This window comes from Leucoraja erinacea, chromosome 23 (assembly GCF_028641065.1).
Source record: "Leucoraja erinacea ecotype New England chromosome 23, Leri_hhj_1, whole genome shotgun sequence".
Lineage (NCBI taxonomy): Eukaryota > Metazoa > Chordata > Chondrichthyes > Rajiformes > Rajidae > Leucoraja > Leucoraja erinaceus.
In genome coordinates, this window is record NC_073399.1 from 15562323 (window position 1) to 15578659 (window position 16337).

Here is a 16337-nt window from a genome sequence, read left to right on the forward strand (position 1 = left end):
TCTGCCTTAAATATATCCAGACTTGGCCTCCACAGATTCACCACCCCCTGACGAAATAAATTCCTCCTCATCTCCTTCCTAAAAGAATGTCCTTTAATTTTGAAGCTATGACCATAATCCAAGACTCTCTCACTAGTGGAAACATCCTCTCCATATATGGAGAGAGATTAATGGAGGGACATATTAATGGAAGGAGAATCATTTCAATGCACGGAGGTGTGGCCCGACACTGTAGGTAAGCAATCCAAATTCTTCTAAATCCTTTTGACCCATTGCACAGGGAACGATGTGCTTCAGAGCAACAACGGTGCATTGATCATATCAGGGTTGCAAGGGTGACTGTTAGCAGGAAATGTCTTGCCGAGTGCTGCAAGTTGTGCAAAGCATGGGTGAAACATTGAGCCAAGTTTTGGCTGATTCAGATTGGCGTAAAGGATATAAACAGAACTAAGCTATAAATATTCAGCAGGTCAGTTGCAACTCTGGAAAGAATTCTGGGTTGTTGGCCCGTTGCTTCAACTGCAGGCATGAAAGATGTCATAACAGTGCTGGAAGGGAAACTATGCTCTACTGGAGGACTTGTCAATATTTAAACCTTAACTAAATTCACCAGAAGAGCTTCTGTGCTTCTCTCTGTGCAGTCTGTGAAATTGTGCTTGATATAGATTGAATATCACATATGTCCAAGAAGCAACAGGGCGGCGCAGTGGCAAATCTGGTAGAGTCACTTCCTCGCAGCGTCGGAGACACAGTGAAAGGTCTCGATAGAGTGCATGTGGAGAGGATGTTTCCACTAGTGGGAGAGTCTAGGACCAGAGATCATAGCCTCAGAATTAAAAGACGTTCCTTTAGGAAGGAGATGAGGAGGAATTTATTTCGTAAGAGGGTGGTGAATCTGTGGAATCTGGAGGCCAAGTCTGGATGTATTTAAGGCAAAGATAGATGTCCGAGATTATGTGGAGAAGGCAGGATTATGTGGAGCTTGCTATCATTTTAACCAATTCCAACGTAGCGATGTTAGGTGCTCTGAATTGAATCTGGAAACACCCATCTGTTGTATCGCTCACTAGTTGACTCTTGATGTCAACTGAGCATTGAGAGAATCCACCTCTGTAAACAACTATGGCACAGCTCTGCTCCATGGATGCTGCCTGAACCGCTGAGTTACTTCAACATTTTGTGTACTTTTTTTACTGTTATCTGACAACTGAACCATCCCTCCAACAACTAGAGAGCAGTCCTAAGTACTATCTACCTCATTGGAGACCATCGGACTTACCTGGTCTTTACCTTGCACTAAAGGTTATTCACATTATTCCTTTTATCCTGTATCTGTACACAGTGGATGGCTCGATTGTAATCATGTATTTTCTTTCTGCTGACTGGTATGCACACAACAAAAGCTTTTCACTGTACCTTGGAACACGTGACAATAAACTAAACCAGCACCTGCACTCCCTTCTTTTTACATTTTGACTACTCTACTGCGAAATATCCTCAAGGTACGCCTACTTTGAAGAAGTTCTCACTCTTCGACAGGAGTTCTGTGAGACCCTCCCTTAAGGGCCTGTCCCACTAGCATGCGACTCCATGCGGCAAGCGCGACCTAAAGGGCCTGTCCCACGAGCATGCGACTGCATGCGGCAAGCGCGACCTAACGTGGTCGCTTGAGCCGTACGGCCTCGCGGGGCAGGTCGCACTTCGATTGCCGGAGCCGTATGGAGTTGTGCGGAGCTGGTCCCGACATCCCGCGGGGCTCCGAAAAACTGACCGCGTTCAAAAATTCCGCACGGTAACAGCCTGCCAGCCCGCAGCCGCCTTGACGCCGTAAGCACCGCCTCGACGCCGTAGGTCACGCGCGAACTTCCCGTGGACTTCGCTCGAACTTCATGTCACTCACTCGACCTCCATGCGGCCCCCGCTTCTGGTTTGGTCGCGCTTGCCGCATGCAGTCGCATGCTCGTGGGACAGGCCCTTTAGGTCGTGCTTGCCTCATGGAGTCGCATGCTCGTGGGATGTGCCCTTTACTGCTCTCCTCAGTTTCCTGCTGATAAGTACAAAAGGGCCTGTCCCACTTACGTGACCTTAGCTCGCAAATTACGCGACCTCGTGGTCACTTGAGGCGTACGGGCACCGTATGGCCGCACGGGGCCGGTCCCACTTAGAAGTGCGGAGTTGTGCGGGGCTGGTCCCTAGATCGCACGGGGCTCCGAAAAACTGGTAGTGGCCGAAATCTTTGCGCGCCAACGGCGTGTCGGCACGCAGGCGCATTGCGGTCGTATGCAGCGTCTTGACGGCGTACGCCTAGCGCGTGACGTTGCGCGATGACGTCACCGCCCGGCGTGGCGTTGCCTGATGACATCACCGCCCGACGCCGTGCGACGCCCAAATTCAGTTGGCCCGCCTCCTGCCCAGCTGGTTGGTGAGTATGACTCAAATGACGTCACGCGCGTACTTAGCGTGAACTCCGCTTCCGTTTGGTCGCGCCAAAAGCATGCAAGTGGGACAGGCCCTTAAGGAAGAGTTCCGACCCGAAACGTCACCTATCCATGTTCTCCAGGGATGCCTCCTGACCCGCTGAGTTACTCCAGTGCTTTATGTTTCTTTTTGTAAACTAGCATTTGCAGTTCCTTGTTTCTGCACAGGTGTTTGTAATAGTTAGGTGATTTTCTTCTCTGTTGTCAAGTTTGTGTGAAAATGTTTTTGGTTAAGTTTTGTTTAGAGATACAGTGCGGAAACAGGTCCTTCGCCCCACCGAGCCTGCGCCAACCAGCAATCCCTGTGCACTAGCACTATCCTATATTCTAGGGACAATTTACAATTTTTAACAAAACTTAATTAACCTACAACGCTGTACATCTTTGGAGTGTGGCAGGAAACCGGAGTTCCCAAGGGAAACCCACGTGATCACGGGGAGAACGTAAAAACACCGTACAGGCAGCACCCGTAGTCAGGATAGAAACATAGAAACATAGAAAATAGGTGCAGGAGTAGGCCATTCGGCCCTTCGAGCCTGCACCGCCATTCAATATGATCATGGCTGATCATCCAACTCAGTATCCTGTACCTGCCTTCTCTCCATACCCCCTAATCCCTTTAGCCACAAGGACCACATCTAACTCCCTCATAAATATAGCCAATGAACTGGCCTCAACTACCTTCTGTGGCAGAGAATTCCAGAGATTCACCACTCTCTGTGTGAAAAATGTTTTCCTCATCTCGGTCCTAAAAGATTTCCCCCTTATCCTTAAACTGTGACCCCTTGTCCTGGACTTCCCCAACATCGGGAACAATCTTCCTGCATCTAGCCTGTCCAACCCCTTAAGAATTTTGTAAGTTTCTATAAGATCCCCCCTCAATCTTCTAAATTCTAGCGAGTACAAATTGAGTCTATCCAGTCTTTCTTCATATGAAAGTCCTGACATCCCAGGAATCAGTCTGGTGAACCTTCTCTGTACTCCCTCTATGGCACCTGGGTCTCTGGCGCCGGAAGGCAGCGATTCTACCACTACGCCACCGTGTGGCCTCTCAGTGTGTGTAACGACGTCCTTGTTTATCTCTCCCTTCTCCCCATGCAGCGGACACGCCCGACGTGTACATCGTGGAGCGGCTGTTCTCCAGCAGCCTGGTGGTCATCGTCAGCCTCTCCACACCACGCAGGATGAACGTTTATCATTTCAAGAAAGGCACAGAGATTTGCAATTACAGCTATTCCAACACCATCCTCACCGTTAGGCTCAACCGACAGGTAAGAGGGGGGTCAAAGCTCACCCAGAGTTGGTTGTAATAACCACAAACCCGTTTGGGACAGGGCTGCAAGGTTGTGAACAGAATAGTGTCATTGTGTGTCTTTCTAGTCACCCAGCACAGAAACAGGCCCTTCAGCCCAGCTCGTCCATGCTGCCCAAGGTGCCCCCATCTAAGCTAGACACACTTTTCTCCAAAGATGCTGCCTGACCCACTGAGTTAATTTTTTGTCTATGTTCAGTATAAACCAGCATCTGCAATTCCTTCCTACACATTTGCTTGCATTTGGCCTCTATCCCTCCAAACCTTTCCCACCCATGTACCTGTCCAAATACCTGCTCTTTAACTGCTGTCAGATTATCAATCTAAGGACAATCTACACATCTGCCATTGGTAAAGATTGATTAATTTTAGTTGATCTTGGTACACATTGACTGCTGTTTATTTTATTTACAACTAAAATAAACTGGTTTAATGTGTCACTTCGAAAATAGAGTCATAGTCATACAGTGTGGAAACAGGACCTTTGGCCCAACTTGCCCACAGCGACCAAGATGTCCCATCTACACTAGTCTCACTTTCCTGTGTTTGGCCCTTGTCTCTCTAAACCCGTTTCTATCCATGCCATCTCCTTCTATAGGTGGGGATTCAGCTAATTTCCTACGTTAATTGACAGAAGATTGGAAGATAAACTATTGTAAACAGGATTAACATATGATTAGCATATATAGATAGTTAATGGTTGGCATGAACATGAGGTGTGGAGCCTATTGCTGTGCTATCTCTTTTAATGTCTCTATTGTTGCCTCTTTGTTGTGCTTAATGTTAGTCCCAGCAATGTCAACAGAGAAACTGGTCATTCAGCCCAATCTGTCTCATCTTGAACTGGGATAGAATGCATACGAATGTGGAAATAACTGGCGGCACAGTGGCACAGCGGTAGAGTTGCTGCCTTACAGCACCAGAGACACGGGTTTGATCCTGACTATGGGTGCTGTCTGTATGGAGTTTGTACGTTTTCCCCGCGACTGTGGGTTTTCTCTGGGTTCTCCAGTGTTCTCCCACACTCCAGAGATGTACAGGTTTGTAGGTTAATTGTCGTCTGTAAATGGCAAATAGTCCCCAGTGTGTAGGATAGTGCTAGTGTATGTGGATCGCTGGTTGGTGAGGACTCGGTGGGCCAAAAACCTGTTTCCGCACTGTATCACTGTTTCAGAGAAGGGATTGGCCTCGAGTTCAAATGCACATAGACCACAATTCGTTACTTTAAAGTTTGCCGCTAATCAAGACCATGAATTGTCTGAATCTTCAGATTATGACAATTTATTTTCCTTCACAGAGGTTGGTAGTTTGCTTGGAAGAGTCCATTTACATTCACAACATCAAGGATTTAAAATTGCTGAAAACCATTCAAGATATACCAGTAAACCGCACAGGTGGGTAAAAATCTAACTCATGCTGACTTTTAAAACTTAATGTCTGGGCTGAAAATTCTATGAAGTGCCTTTGCGACCCTCCAGGCTTCTTGTACTATAGTAGAATAAAAATCAAAAACAATATCTTAATTAATATTAAACCAATCGTTGATGTTCTCCTTTTGGCTATTATTTTGAGAGGCAATCTCTGCTGTCATTCTAGCAGGATTAAATATTGTCAATAAAATGTGTTCACTTTTCATATTATTCCCAAAAGGAGAGGTAAAGTTTAGCAATATTCCAGACATACCCTTGGCCAAAAATTACACAATAATTTAAGTCACAACAGCAGTTATACTCAAATCGGCTTCACCAACCATTAGAAGAACGATACATTAATTTAGACATAGTTAAAACAATCTTTTGGTTTTATCATTGTAGCCTAAAGATGTAAGAATTATTCTGATGTTAGCATTTCTTCCTTCTATCATGTTTTACAGAATAGCGTGCCCATGAAGCATGCTTTTTAGTGTCAGCTTTGCCCAAATCTGTGTGTCTTAGTCAGGCAGCCAGTTTCTCGTTTTTCAGAAAGTTGTTACAGGGAAAGTGGCAGAACGGGGGAGGTTAAGTGGAAGGATCATAGCAATCATTGTTCCACAGAGTAAAGAGCTGAGAGGGAGGGGAGGAACAAAAGGAGGGGGCAAAGTGAGAGGCAGGTAGAAACAGAAGAAGGGAGAGGGAACAAGAGCAGGACAAGAGAGAAAGGGAGAAAAGATAGTGAGAGAGGGAAAGTAAAGGTGAAGAGTCTGTGATGTAAAAAAAAAGGGTTGAAAGAGATGGAGAGAGGATGAAAAGTAGAGCTAGGGTGGATTCTCCACCATAATGCCAATAACTTAATGCATTGGCAAATATGAAATCAATGGACATTTTGTTTAGCAACTTATATTTTGGAGCAGGACTAGTTCTGAAGAAATTCTGAGATCCTCAGGAGGTTAACATTTCACTGAATCATACTGCAAGGTGCTTTTTGGTGCAATATTAAACAATGACCCAATCGGACTGCTAAGATGCAAAAGATCCTTTGAACTATTTGAAGATGAAGATGGAAGAGATGCTTGAAGCATTTTGTTGCAATCCCCATTATATCAAAGTTCCTGTAAATGCTACAAGTTCCTATTGCTCACATACACCTTATTCTCACGATGAGACTACTCATTCCACACCTCAAATCTACTTTAAGAGTTTGTTACTGTATCCTTATCTCTATTGCATTAATACTACTAATTTATATCTTAAATTTTGCGATGCAATTTCAATTGCCATCAAAAAGCAATGCAATTTGGAAGCTATTTTATGGAGTATTTTGGATGAGGTCGGTATGGTCTGATGTAGTTCTTATAGCTTTACATTTTTTTGCAATTCACTGTGAGTGCATGACTACCATCATCCTGGTCTATCATTCTAACATCTAGTTTTGCCTACTCTACCCAGGTCTCTGTGCACTTTCCATCAATCATTCCAACTCATACTTGGCATATCCTGGCAATGCCACAATAGGAGAAATAGTTATTTACGATGCAAATAACCTGGTGAGTGTTCACTTAAATAGTTTTCAATTTATGTTAGTATTGCGATTTACTTGATTATTTTGAACATCGAATAAAATGTGTGAGAGAGAGAGAGAGAGAGAGAGAGAGTACTTTCCACCGTATTATTTCTTCTTCAACATGTGATAAAATGTCATTCCCATTGCAACCATATTCTATCCTAAGTTAATTTGATCTTGAGGTGAGACTAATACTCCAACATGACCATTATGATGCTTCAAAGATGGCAAGGAATGCATTGGTGAATGGCCGGGCTAAATTATAAGATAGTTTATACAATCAATGCAGATTATTTGAAGCAAAATAGTCAAGTTAAGGACTTTGGAATGATGGCACAATCCTGTATCACGGGGATTTGGGATAGATCTTCCACCGCTCCTAGGATCACCAGCCACCTTCTTTGGACCATGCTCTTCCTTCCAGAAGAAGAATATTTGTAGCTTAGCCTAGAGACACAGCATGGAAACAGGCTGAGGTCAGGATCGAACCCGGGGCTGTGAGGCAGCAGCTCTACCAGCTGCGCCACAGTAGTGATAGAATAATGGTATTATAGTTATTCTGTAGTTGCACAAATAAATAATTGAGCAAACTGTGTTTTATGCATCTTAAGGTACTGATCTATACTAAGTTTTTTGATGTTCTTATGAAAATAAATCTGTATTAGTGACTGCGTTATTAGTCTCTTGTTAAAGATTTATTGCAGTCCAAACTTTATTTTAAGTTGCTGTTGTTCTATAAAGTTTTTTGCTGAGATACATGACATCTTTTACATGACATTTTTAATGCATATTTTTAATGCATATTTTCTTGCACCAGCACAATGTTTCTGTAATCCCTGCACACGATGGGCCACTTGCGGCACTGGCGTTCAACTTCTCAGGTTCAAAACTGGCAAGTGCCTCAGAAAAGGTATTCCAAATGTTTCACCATTTAACTTGTGAAATTCGTTGTTGCAGTTTGATTTTGTTTATTTTTAATGAGTCGTTTGTGCAACGTGCCTTAATACTACTTAATATTACTTATCCTTGGACCATGACCCCACAGACGAGCACCAGGCCTTAATTTCTAACACCATTACTGCTTTCATCACTTCCGGCTCTCTGCCCTCTGAAGCCTTATTGTTTCCCAGCCCCGCACGGCCCGATTTTGTCTTCTCCCCAAAATCCACAAACAGAACTGTCCTGGCAGACGTCGCCCATTCCTTCTCTCCAGAGATGCTGCCTGTTACCCTGAGTAACTCCAGCATTTTGTGTCTACCTTTGTGCCTTATTCCTCAGGTAATGGTTACTATGGTGTGCCACAGAAATCAAAACATGTAGGAGGGCAGAGTACACCACTGCCCAGTAGACTATGAGTTTTGTGCCAAGTCTGGGTTTTGATCTTCAAATACTCTTTTCCTCATTCAATTAAAAAATAAATTTCTTGTAATCCCAAACCCACTATTTGCTGAATACCTTCATGATCCTGAAATAGTTTTCAAAAGCAAATTATTTTTTTTTTCCCATCCAGTGATCACTTCATATTTTAGTCGCCAGAGGCCAGCGGTAAAGTGAGTGAAGCTTTGAAGCCACTTAGAGCCAACTTCATGGGCAAATGTGAAGTGGTCACTTTGCGGGGGAAATTTCCCCTCATGCTGGAGATTGTGGGGGCGAGTCATAAAAAAAATACAGGAGGGACTTTTCTTAAAATATGTAGAGTGCTTCTTTATTTATTTATCTTTCGGGATCTGGGTATCGACGGGAAGGCCAGCATTTAATGCCTCAAATAAATTGGTGGTGAGCTTCTTTCTTGATGTACTGCTATCCTTGTGATGTATGTGGACCCACAGTGCTGGTGCTGGAGGATCTAGACATAGCAACGAAGGAGAACTAGTGATCTATTGCAGGTTGGGGGTGCGTTTATTGAAGGAGAACCCCCAGATTGTGTTGTATCTGCACCTTCAGTACGTTACTGAGCGTGATGGTGGACTGTGTGTGTGCCAGTGAGCCACAAGTATTCCCAATCCTGTGTTGATGGGTAGTTAAAATTCAGCCCTTCTTCCCTGGCTAATCTAAGAGGTTGAGTTGGGTAACCTTCCAACACATTACAGAAGTCAGAAAGCCTAACATTCAATCCCTGGTGTGGCATGGTCACCACAATCAGAGGGGAGATTTAAATGTTCAGCATCGATTGTTATCTAGTGATTCCTACCACAAAGTAAAGATGGAGATGGATACTCGTGATTTGGTAGCTGATTTGTCAATACGATTCTGCCTCTCTGCACAAAGAGGCACCAAGCTCTGTTGAAGAGCAGAGACAGCAGCAGCGGCCCCTGATTTCCATGGGTGGTGATTAGTGCGGGTGTCAGGGGTTTTCGGGAGAAGGCAGGAGAATGGGGTTAAGAGGGAAAAATAGACCAGCCATGATTGAATGGCGGAGTAGACTCGGTGGACCGAATGGCCTAATTCTTCTCCTGTCACTTGTGGGTTTATGAACTCATCCTTCATGGTGGTAGAGGTCAGAGGTTATGGAGATGATGTCAGTATATCCAAGGCAAGTAGCTTGGGCTGCGACAATGTGGAGCACCACTATAGTACAACTAGTGGAGCTGCACTGCCACAGTTCCCACAACCCAGATTCGATCCTGTCCTCCAGTGCTGTCTGTGTGGAGTTTACACTTTCTTCCTGTGACTGATTGCTTTTCTCATCATCCTCCAGTTTCTCCCCACATCTCAAAGATATGTTGGCAGGTTAATTGCCCACTGTATGTTGACCCAGTGTGTGCGTGAGTGGTAAATCTAGAGGGAGTTGGTTGTCTTATTGGGATAATTAAATCGGATTATTATGGGTTTAACGTATATGGGTGTTTCATGGTCATTACAGAATCGGTGGGCCAAAGGGCCTTTTCCCCATGCCGTATGCTCACCATGACTCCCCTCTCTAAAAATGTAGTTGTCCTTTTTTGTTTTAGAGATACAGCGCGGAAACAGGCCCTTTGGCCAACCGAGTCAACGCCAACATGCGATCCCCGCACACTAACACTATCCTACACACACTAGGGACAATTTCCAATTATACCAAGCCAATTAACCTACAAACCTGTACGTCTTTGGAGTGTGGGAGGAAAATGGAGATCCCTGAGAAAACCCATGCATGTCACGGGGAGAACGTACAAACCCCAAACAGACAGCATCCAAACTCAGTATCGAACCCTGGTCCCTGGCGATGTAAGGCAGCAACTCTAACATGTTGCCCTTAAAATCAAGAAATAACAAGTGCAATTAATTTCATAGATGCTGCACCCTGCAGCTGCTGAACACCAATAGTGTAGGGAACGATTTCTTGGGATAGTGGGTTAGGTGCTGAGCGGCCACATCCTAAATTCGTGTGAAGGTGCTCGGGAGCTACACTTGTCCAGGCAAGTGTCCGTCACACTCTTGATTTGTACCTTAGAGGTGGCACAAAGGATTTGGGATGTTAGGAAGTGAGTCATGCCACAGGGTACCAGCATCTGACCTGCCCTCACAGTCACAGTATTTATGTGTGTCCTGTAATTGGTCGTGCACTCCACAATTTTCCATCATCTCACATTATATCATACTTTCCACTGTACCAAATCCTTCTTCCGTGCATTGTGCACTGTCACCCTTGAATGTAGCCACCAATTTACCTTCCTGTGGCTGGTGGTATTTAGTTTTCCATGGCTGAGAGAGCTTGTCTGGTGGCGGGGTCCAGCAGCTAAGAATAGACATGGGTAGAAATGTCTTCAGCAAAAGGGCAATGAATCTGCAGCCCAAGAAGACCATTGCTAAATATGTTCAGGACAGAAATCAATTGGGGTTTTTTTTAAACGTTTAGGAACTGAAGGCACATGAGGGTAAAGCAGGAAAGTGGTGCGGTGGAAAAAGGCCAGCCATGATCTGATCGGAGTGCCGTCAAAGTGTCAAATAACCTACTATTTTTTCCTTACGTTGATATGTATGAATGCCATGGTTCATCAAATACATCGCTGTAGGGAAGGTTAATTAGTGAATGTATAATTCCACTCATCAGAGACTATAAGATGACAACAGAATTACAAATTCAACAGGGCAAGGGTGGGGTAGGAAGAAAAATAATTTGGTCACGAGATTTGGATTCATTGGCTAAAGCATGGCTGAATGAGATCATTGATTTATGCCTTTACTGGAGCCATAAATTCCAAACCTTCGTTAACTCCCTCTGAATGTTCCGCAGGGTACAGTTATTCGTGTCTTTTCCACCCCTGAGGGAGAGAAACTCTATGAATTCAGGAGAGGAATGAAAAGGTAATTGTGTTACGTGTCCTCATACCCAATGTACTTCATTCCTGTCATTTTTGATCCATTCATAAATACTGTCTGTGTGTAATTTTGGTGGAGTGGGCATTTTTCATGAGCCACATGCAGCTGACCAGAGCTACTGACGTCACTGCCCTGCACTAACCTCAACGGATGCTCCTCATAAATAATCTGGAGGTAGCCCATCCTCCTGAGTTGCGCTTTCTTAGGGAAGAAATAATCTGTTCTGCTTTTGATGCATTTCATATGTGGGTTTTATGCTTTTTTTTAATGGGGCTGGCGGGATAGCGTGTGGATAAGGGTAAATAATTTCACTCGCCACCAATTCCAGGCATTTTATCTTTATATTAAGCTTTAATATTTGTTATATTTTACATGTGTTATAATTTTTCGACAATAGGTATGTAAATATTGGCTCGCTGGCATTCAGCAAAGATTCCCAGTTCTTGTCAGCATCGAGTAATACTGAAACGATTCATATCTTCAAGCTTGAACAGCCCAGCCAAAGGTACAGTAGTCTCTTAAAACATCCCGACTAAAACTGCAATAGACATTCGTCATAAAAGTTGTTTTTTTTTCAAACCAGAGAGGGTTAAGTGCAGACTGCTAACATGTTATTCTTTCAGCAAAAGCTGCACTGCATCAGGTCAGATATTTTCCACTTGACTTATTCATTCCTTCGTCATCTTGCTTATACCATGACGGGAAATTTGAGTAACATTTCCCATCTCACAATCTTGGTATAAAATCGATTTTATCAGACTACGTAAATATTCTGTCTGGGTATCTGGCCAATTTGAACCGAGAAATTGCTGCATTCAGGGGATTAATGTGACGCTAGCTTAATAGGAAGATCAAGCAAAAATGAATCTTTGGAAGCTCTATCTAAGTCTGAGTTATTTGGCCTTTGAACATATTGAGCAGGGCAACATGGTTGCACAGCAGTAGAATTGTTGCTTTACAACCGGGTTCGATCTTGACTGCGGGTGCTATCTGTATGGAGTTTGTACATGCTCCCCATGACCTGCGTGGCTATTCTCCGGGTGCTCCGGTTTCCTCCCACACTCCAAAGACATACAGGTTTGTAGGTAAATTGGCTTGGTATAAATGTAAATTGTCCCTAGCGTTAGTGTACGGCGATCGCTGGTTGGAGCGGACTCAGTGGGCCGAAGGGCCTGTTTCCGCGCTGTATCTCTAAACTAAAATATGTGGGAATAAAGGTTTAAGTGCCGAATATTTATGTTTAATATCTTTCCCAACAGTGACAATGTGTGGGTGAGGTAAATCTGATCAAGATCAGCCCACCAGACATCAGAAGGTGACCGACCACCTTTGTCAACAATTGCTGCTCTCTTTACGTTGCTACTGATCCAATGATGTTTCCATAGGTGACTGGAGATACGTCTCCACCACATCAATGAGCGTTATTTAATTGCTACCATACTTCAGTTGATCGTACACAACTGTTGACAATGGGTGTGGTCGGGCGGCATGGTGGCGCAGTGGTAGAGCTACTGCCTTACAGCATCAGAGACCCAGGTTTGATCCTGACTATGGGCGCTTATCTGCACTGAGTTTGTACGTTCTCCGAGGTCTTCAGTTTCCTCCCACACGCCAAAGACATAAAGGTTTTTAGGTCAATTGGCTTGGTATAAATGTAAAATTGTGGGGTATTAATGTGTGGGGATCGCTGGTTGGCGCGGACCTGGTGGGCCGATGGGCTTGTATTTCTAAACTAAACTAAACAAAACTAAATGGGTGTGGTCGCAGAATGGAAATGGTTTGCCCATGATGGATCAATGTTCATAAAGTCAACAAAGCCTCAATTTCCATGCTGCAAATTACTCGTAAATGAATCATCATAAAACCTAACCTTCAGTGGAGCGACGTAAATGATTCATACCACAAAGAAGCAAACCACATGGCCTACTGAAGGTTGCACAAAAAAGCTGGAGAAACTCAGCGGGTGCAGCAGCATCTATGGAGCGAAGGAAATAGGCAACGTTTCGGGCCGAAACCCTTCTTCAGACTGATCGGGGGCGGGGGTGGGGCGGGGACAAGAAAGGGAAAAGGAGGAGGAGCATAAGGCTGGGGGATGGGAGGAGACAGCAGGGGGGCTGAGGAAGGGGAGGAGACAGCAAGGACTAACAAAATTGGGAGAATTCGATGTTCATGCCCCCAGGATGCAGACTCCCCAAACGGAATATGAGGTGCTGTTCCTCCAATTTCCGGTGCTGCTCGCTGTGGCCATGGAGGAGACCCAGGACAGAGAGATCGGAGACGGAGTGGGAGGGGGAGTTGAAGTGCTGAGCCACCGGGAGGTCAGCTTGGTTATTGCGGACCGAGCGGAGGTGTTCGGCGAAACGATCGCCCAACCTCCGCTTGGTCTCACCGATATAGATCTGCTGACATCTAGAGCAGCGGACGCAATAGATGAGGTTGGAAGAGATGCAGGTAAACCTCTGTCGCACCTGGAACGATTGCTTGGGTCCTTGAACGGAGTCGAGGGGGGAGGTAAAGGGACAAGTGTTGCATCTCTTGTGGTTGCAAGGGAAAGTGCCCGGGGAGGGGGTGGTACGAGAGGGAAGGGAAGAATTGACAAGGGAGTTATGGAGGGAGCGGTCTTTGCGGAAGGCAGATATGGGGGGAGATGGGAAGATGTGGCGAGTGGTGGGGTCACGTTGGAGGTGGCGAAACTGACGGAGGATTACTTTTTGTATGTGACGGCTGGTGGGGTGAAAGGTGAGGACTAGGGGGACTCGGCCCTTGTTGCGAGTGGGGGGATGGGGAGAGAGAGCAGTGTTGCGGGGTATGGAAGAGACTCTGGTGCGAGCCTCATTTATGGTGGAGGAGGGGAACCCCCGTTCCCTGAATAATGAGGACATTTCAGATGTCCTGGTGTGGAACGCCTCATCCGTGGAGCAGATGCGGCGTAGACGGAGGAATTGGGAGTAGGGGATGGAGTCCTTACAGGAAGCAGGGTGGGAAGAAGTGTAGTCCAGATAGCCATGGGAGTCAGTGGGTTTATAGTATAGTTTATAGTGGCCTACTGAACCAGTTCTGCCTGTTCGAAAGTTCTATCAAAGTAGCTTCATGAGCATTGTACTACTTTACGCCCTGCTATTTTCTATGCAGATAATGTCCTATTTGTTTTGTGAGCTGTAATTAAACCTCTCCACCTCATTTTCAGATATAATAACTTGCTACTTCATTTCCTGACCTGGTTTTAACACCAAATATCCTGAATCAGTGTATTCTGTTTACCTACCCTCCTATCAATGATCCTCCATCATCACAATAAAAAATATTTTAATAATACAAAGTGAATGCAAAGACTGAAGAAGGGTCTCGACCCGAAACGCCACCAATCCTTCTCTCCAGAGATGCTGCCTGGCCCGCTGAGTTACTCCTGCATTTTATGTGTATCTTCAGTATAAACCAGCATCTGCAGTTACTTCCTATACAAAGTGAATAGCATTGTGTCTCAGAATGTCAACGATGGATTGCAGAACAATGATAGGATTTAGTGACAATGGCCAAGGTGTTGTATAAGGAAAGACCGAACACCAAAATGCTTTTCTGTTCTCTGCTCTACTGCTGCCGAAGGCAGAAATTAAAACAGACATCCTGGTTGTATGAACAGTCATGTGGATAGTGGGGGAATGAAGGTGTACCAGCATCTATAGAAACAGGGCAGGTATGGTCTTTGGTCTGTCATGTAACCGATTGGTAAGTTGAGTTGGGTAGCAAATGGTTTGGCAAGAACTGCAGGTTGGGTGGGTAGTGCAGCTCACAACTACCAGTAAGTTGTGTCTAGGACATTCAGTGGAGAACCTGAGCAACAGGCAATGACTGGTTAGCACGCAACAAAAAGCTTTTCACTGTACCTTGGTACACGTGACAATAAACTAAACAGAACTGTACTTGGTGGATCTACTTGAGTAGGGTTCCAAATAATGCAATGAACAGGAAAGTCCACCATAAACAACAAAGAAGCAGGCTTGATAAATGAACTATGCGTGCATTGAAATGATACCCCAATCCAGACCATTAGACGCCATTGGACATCTGTGGGCTTCTCTATGCATTGGTGATTTAAACTTGCAGTAACGGCGGTGCTTAAGGGCAGCACAGTGGCGCAGCAGTACTGGTGCTGCCTTACTGCGCCAGAGACTCTAGTTTGATCCAGACATTGGGTGCTGTAGTTGAGAGTTTGTATGATCCCCCTGTGACTTTGTAGGTTTTCTCTGAGTGCTCTGGTTTCCTCCCATATTTCAAAGACCTGCGGGTTTGTTGATTAATTGGCTTCTGTAAAATTATCCCTCGTTTGTAGAATATAACTCGTACGCGGGTGAGTATGGTTGGCGTGGACTCACTGGGCCGAAGGGCCTGTTTCCTCTCTATATTTCTAAAGAAAATTAACTCCAACATTTTCCTTTGCGAATAACACTCTTGTGAAACAAACGCGTGGCAATTAGTGATCCAATTTTTTGGCATTAAAACTTTGAACACGATTAGATCTTTCACAACCAACTTTACTCCACGGAGAAGAAGTTACTTTTCCAGTATCTCTACATAACTGAAGCTCCTTTCCAGCCATAAAATTCTAATAATGTTCCTCTGCACACTTCTGTGTAGTTAAAGGGCCATGGGACCTCAAATTCACAGGGGGAGATGAGGTTGTGTGGACAAAAATGCTGGAGAAACTCAGCGGATGAGGCAGCATCTATGGAGCGAAGGAATAGGCGATGTTTCGGGTCGAGACCCTTCTTCAAACTGTGGAAAAACACTTGTGTGGTGAAACATTTGATTTGAACAATGCAGGAAGAATGGGTTTCTTCCAAAGAATGGCTTTGACTTGTCCCGCATTAAACAGCACAACCTGATTAGCAAGTTTTATCTCCATTTGCCTCTGGCATCGGGCCAGCCTGTGAGCAGAGGAGGAAGGAAGGTGGAGACCTGAGATTGTGTGGGATGGAGCGATGGGGAGAGCGGAAAGGTTGGGTTGAATATGAAGGTGGAATGTTGGAGAGCACAACCAGGATCACACAGGGAGGAGGAATCGGAAAGGTGGCTGTAGGGGATGCGAAAGGACTAATTACAGGTGTGGTGAGTAGGGCAGCAATCATCGATAAACAGCCTGCTACTTCAAATACCATTCATGGGTGGGTTTGAGGTTTGAAGTTTCCAATGTTTTAAGACCACATCCATTTTGGGGGCTTAAAATTCCTCCTGGTCCCATGCCCCTCATCTACCTCCCCTCACACTCC

General features: G+C 44.9%; 1 protein-coding gene across 4 annotated transcripts in view; it reads left to right on the top strand.

Annotated features, from left to right (window-relative positions):
- Positions 1–16337, top strand: part of wipi1 (WD repeat domain, phosphoinositide interacting 1) — a 74087-nt gene that overhangs the window by 34096 nt on the left and 23654 nt on the right. For all 4 annotated transcript variants that reach the window (XR_008725318.1, XM_055653929.1, XM_055653931.1 and 1 more), the window contains exons 3-8: positions 3579–3748; positions 5087–5183; positions 6654–6751; positions 7586–7678; positions 10985–11055; positions 11468–11575. Coding sequence is in view for 3 of the 4 variants with exons in the window: in XM_055653929.1 (XP_055509904.1) it covers positions 3579–3748; positions 5087–5183; positions 6654–6751; positions 7586–7678; positions 10985–11055; positions 11468–11575 (637 nt within the window). In the remaining variant the exon portion in view is untranslated. The remainder of the gene's footprint in view (positions 1–3578; positions 3749–5086; positions 5184–6653; positions 6752–7585; positions 7679–10984; positions 11056–11467; positions 11576–16337) is intronic.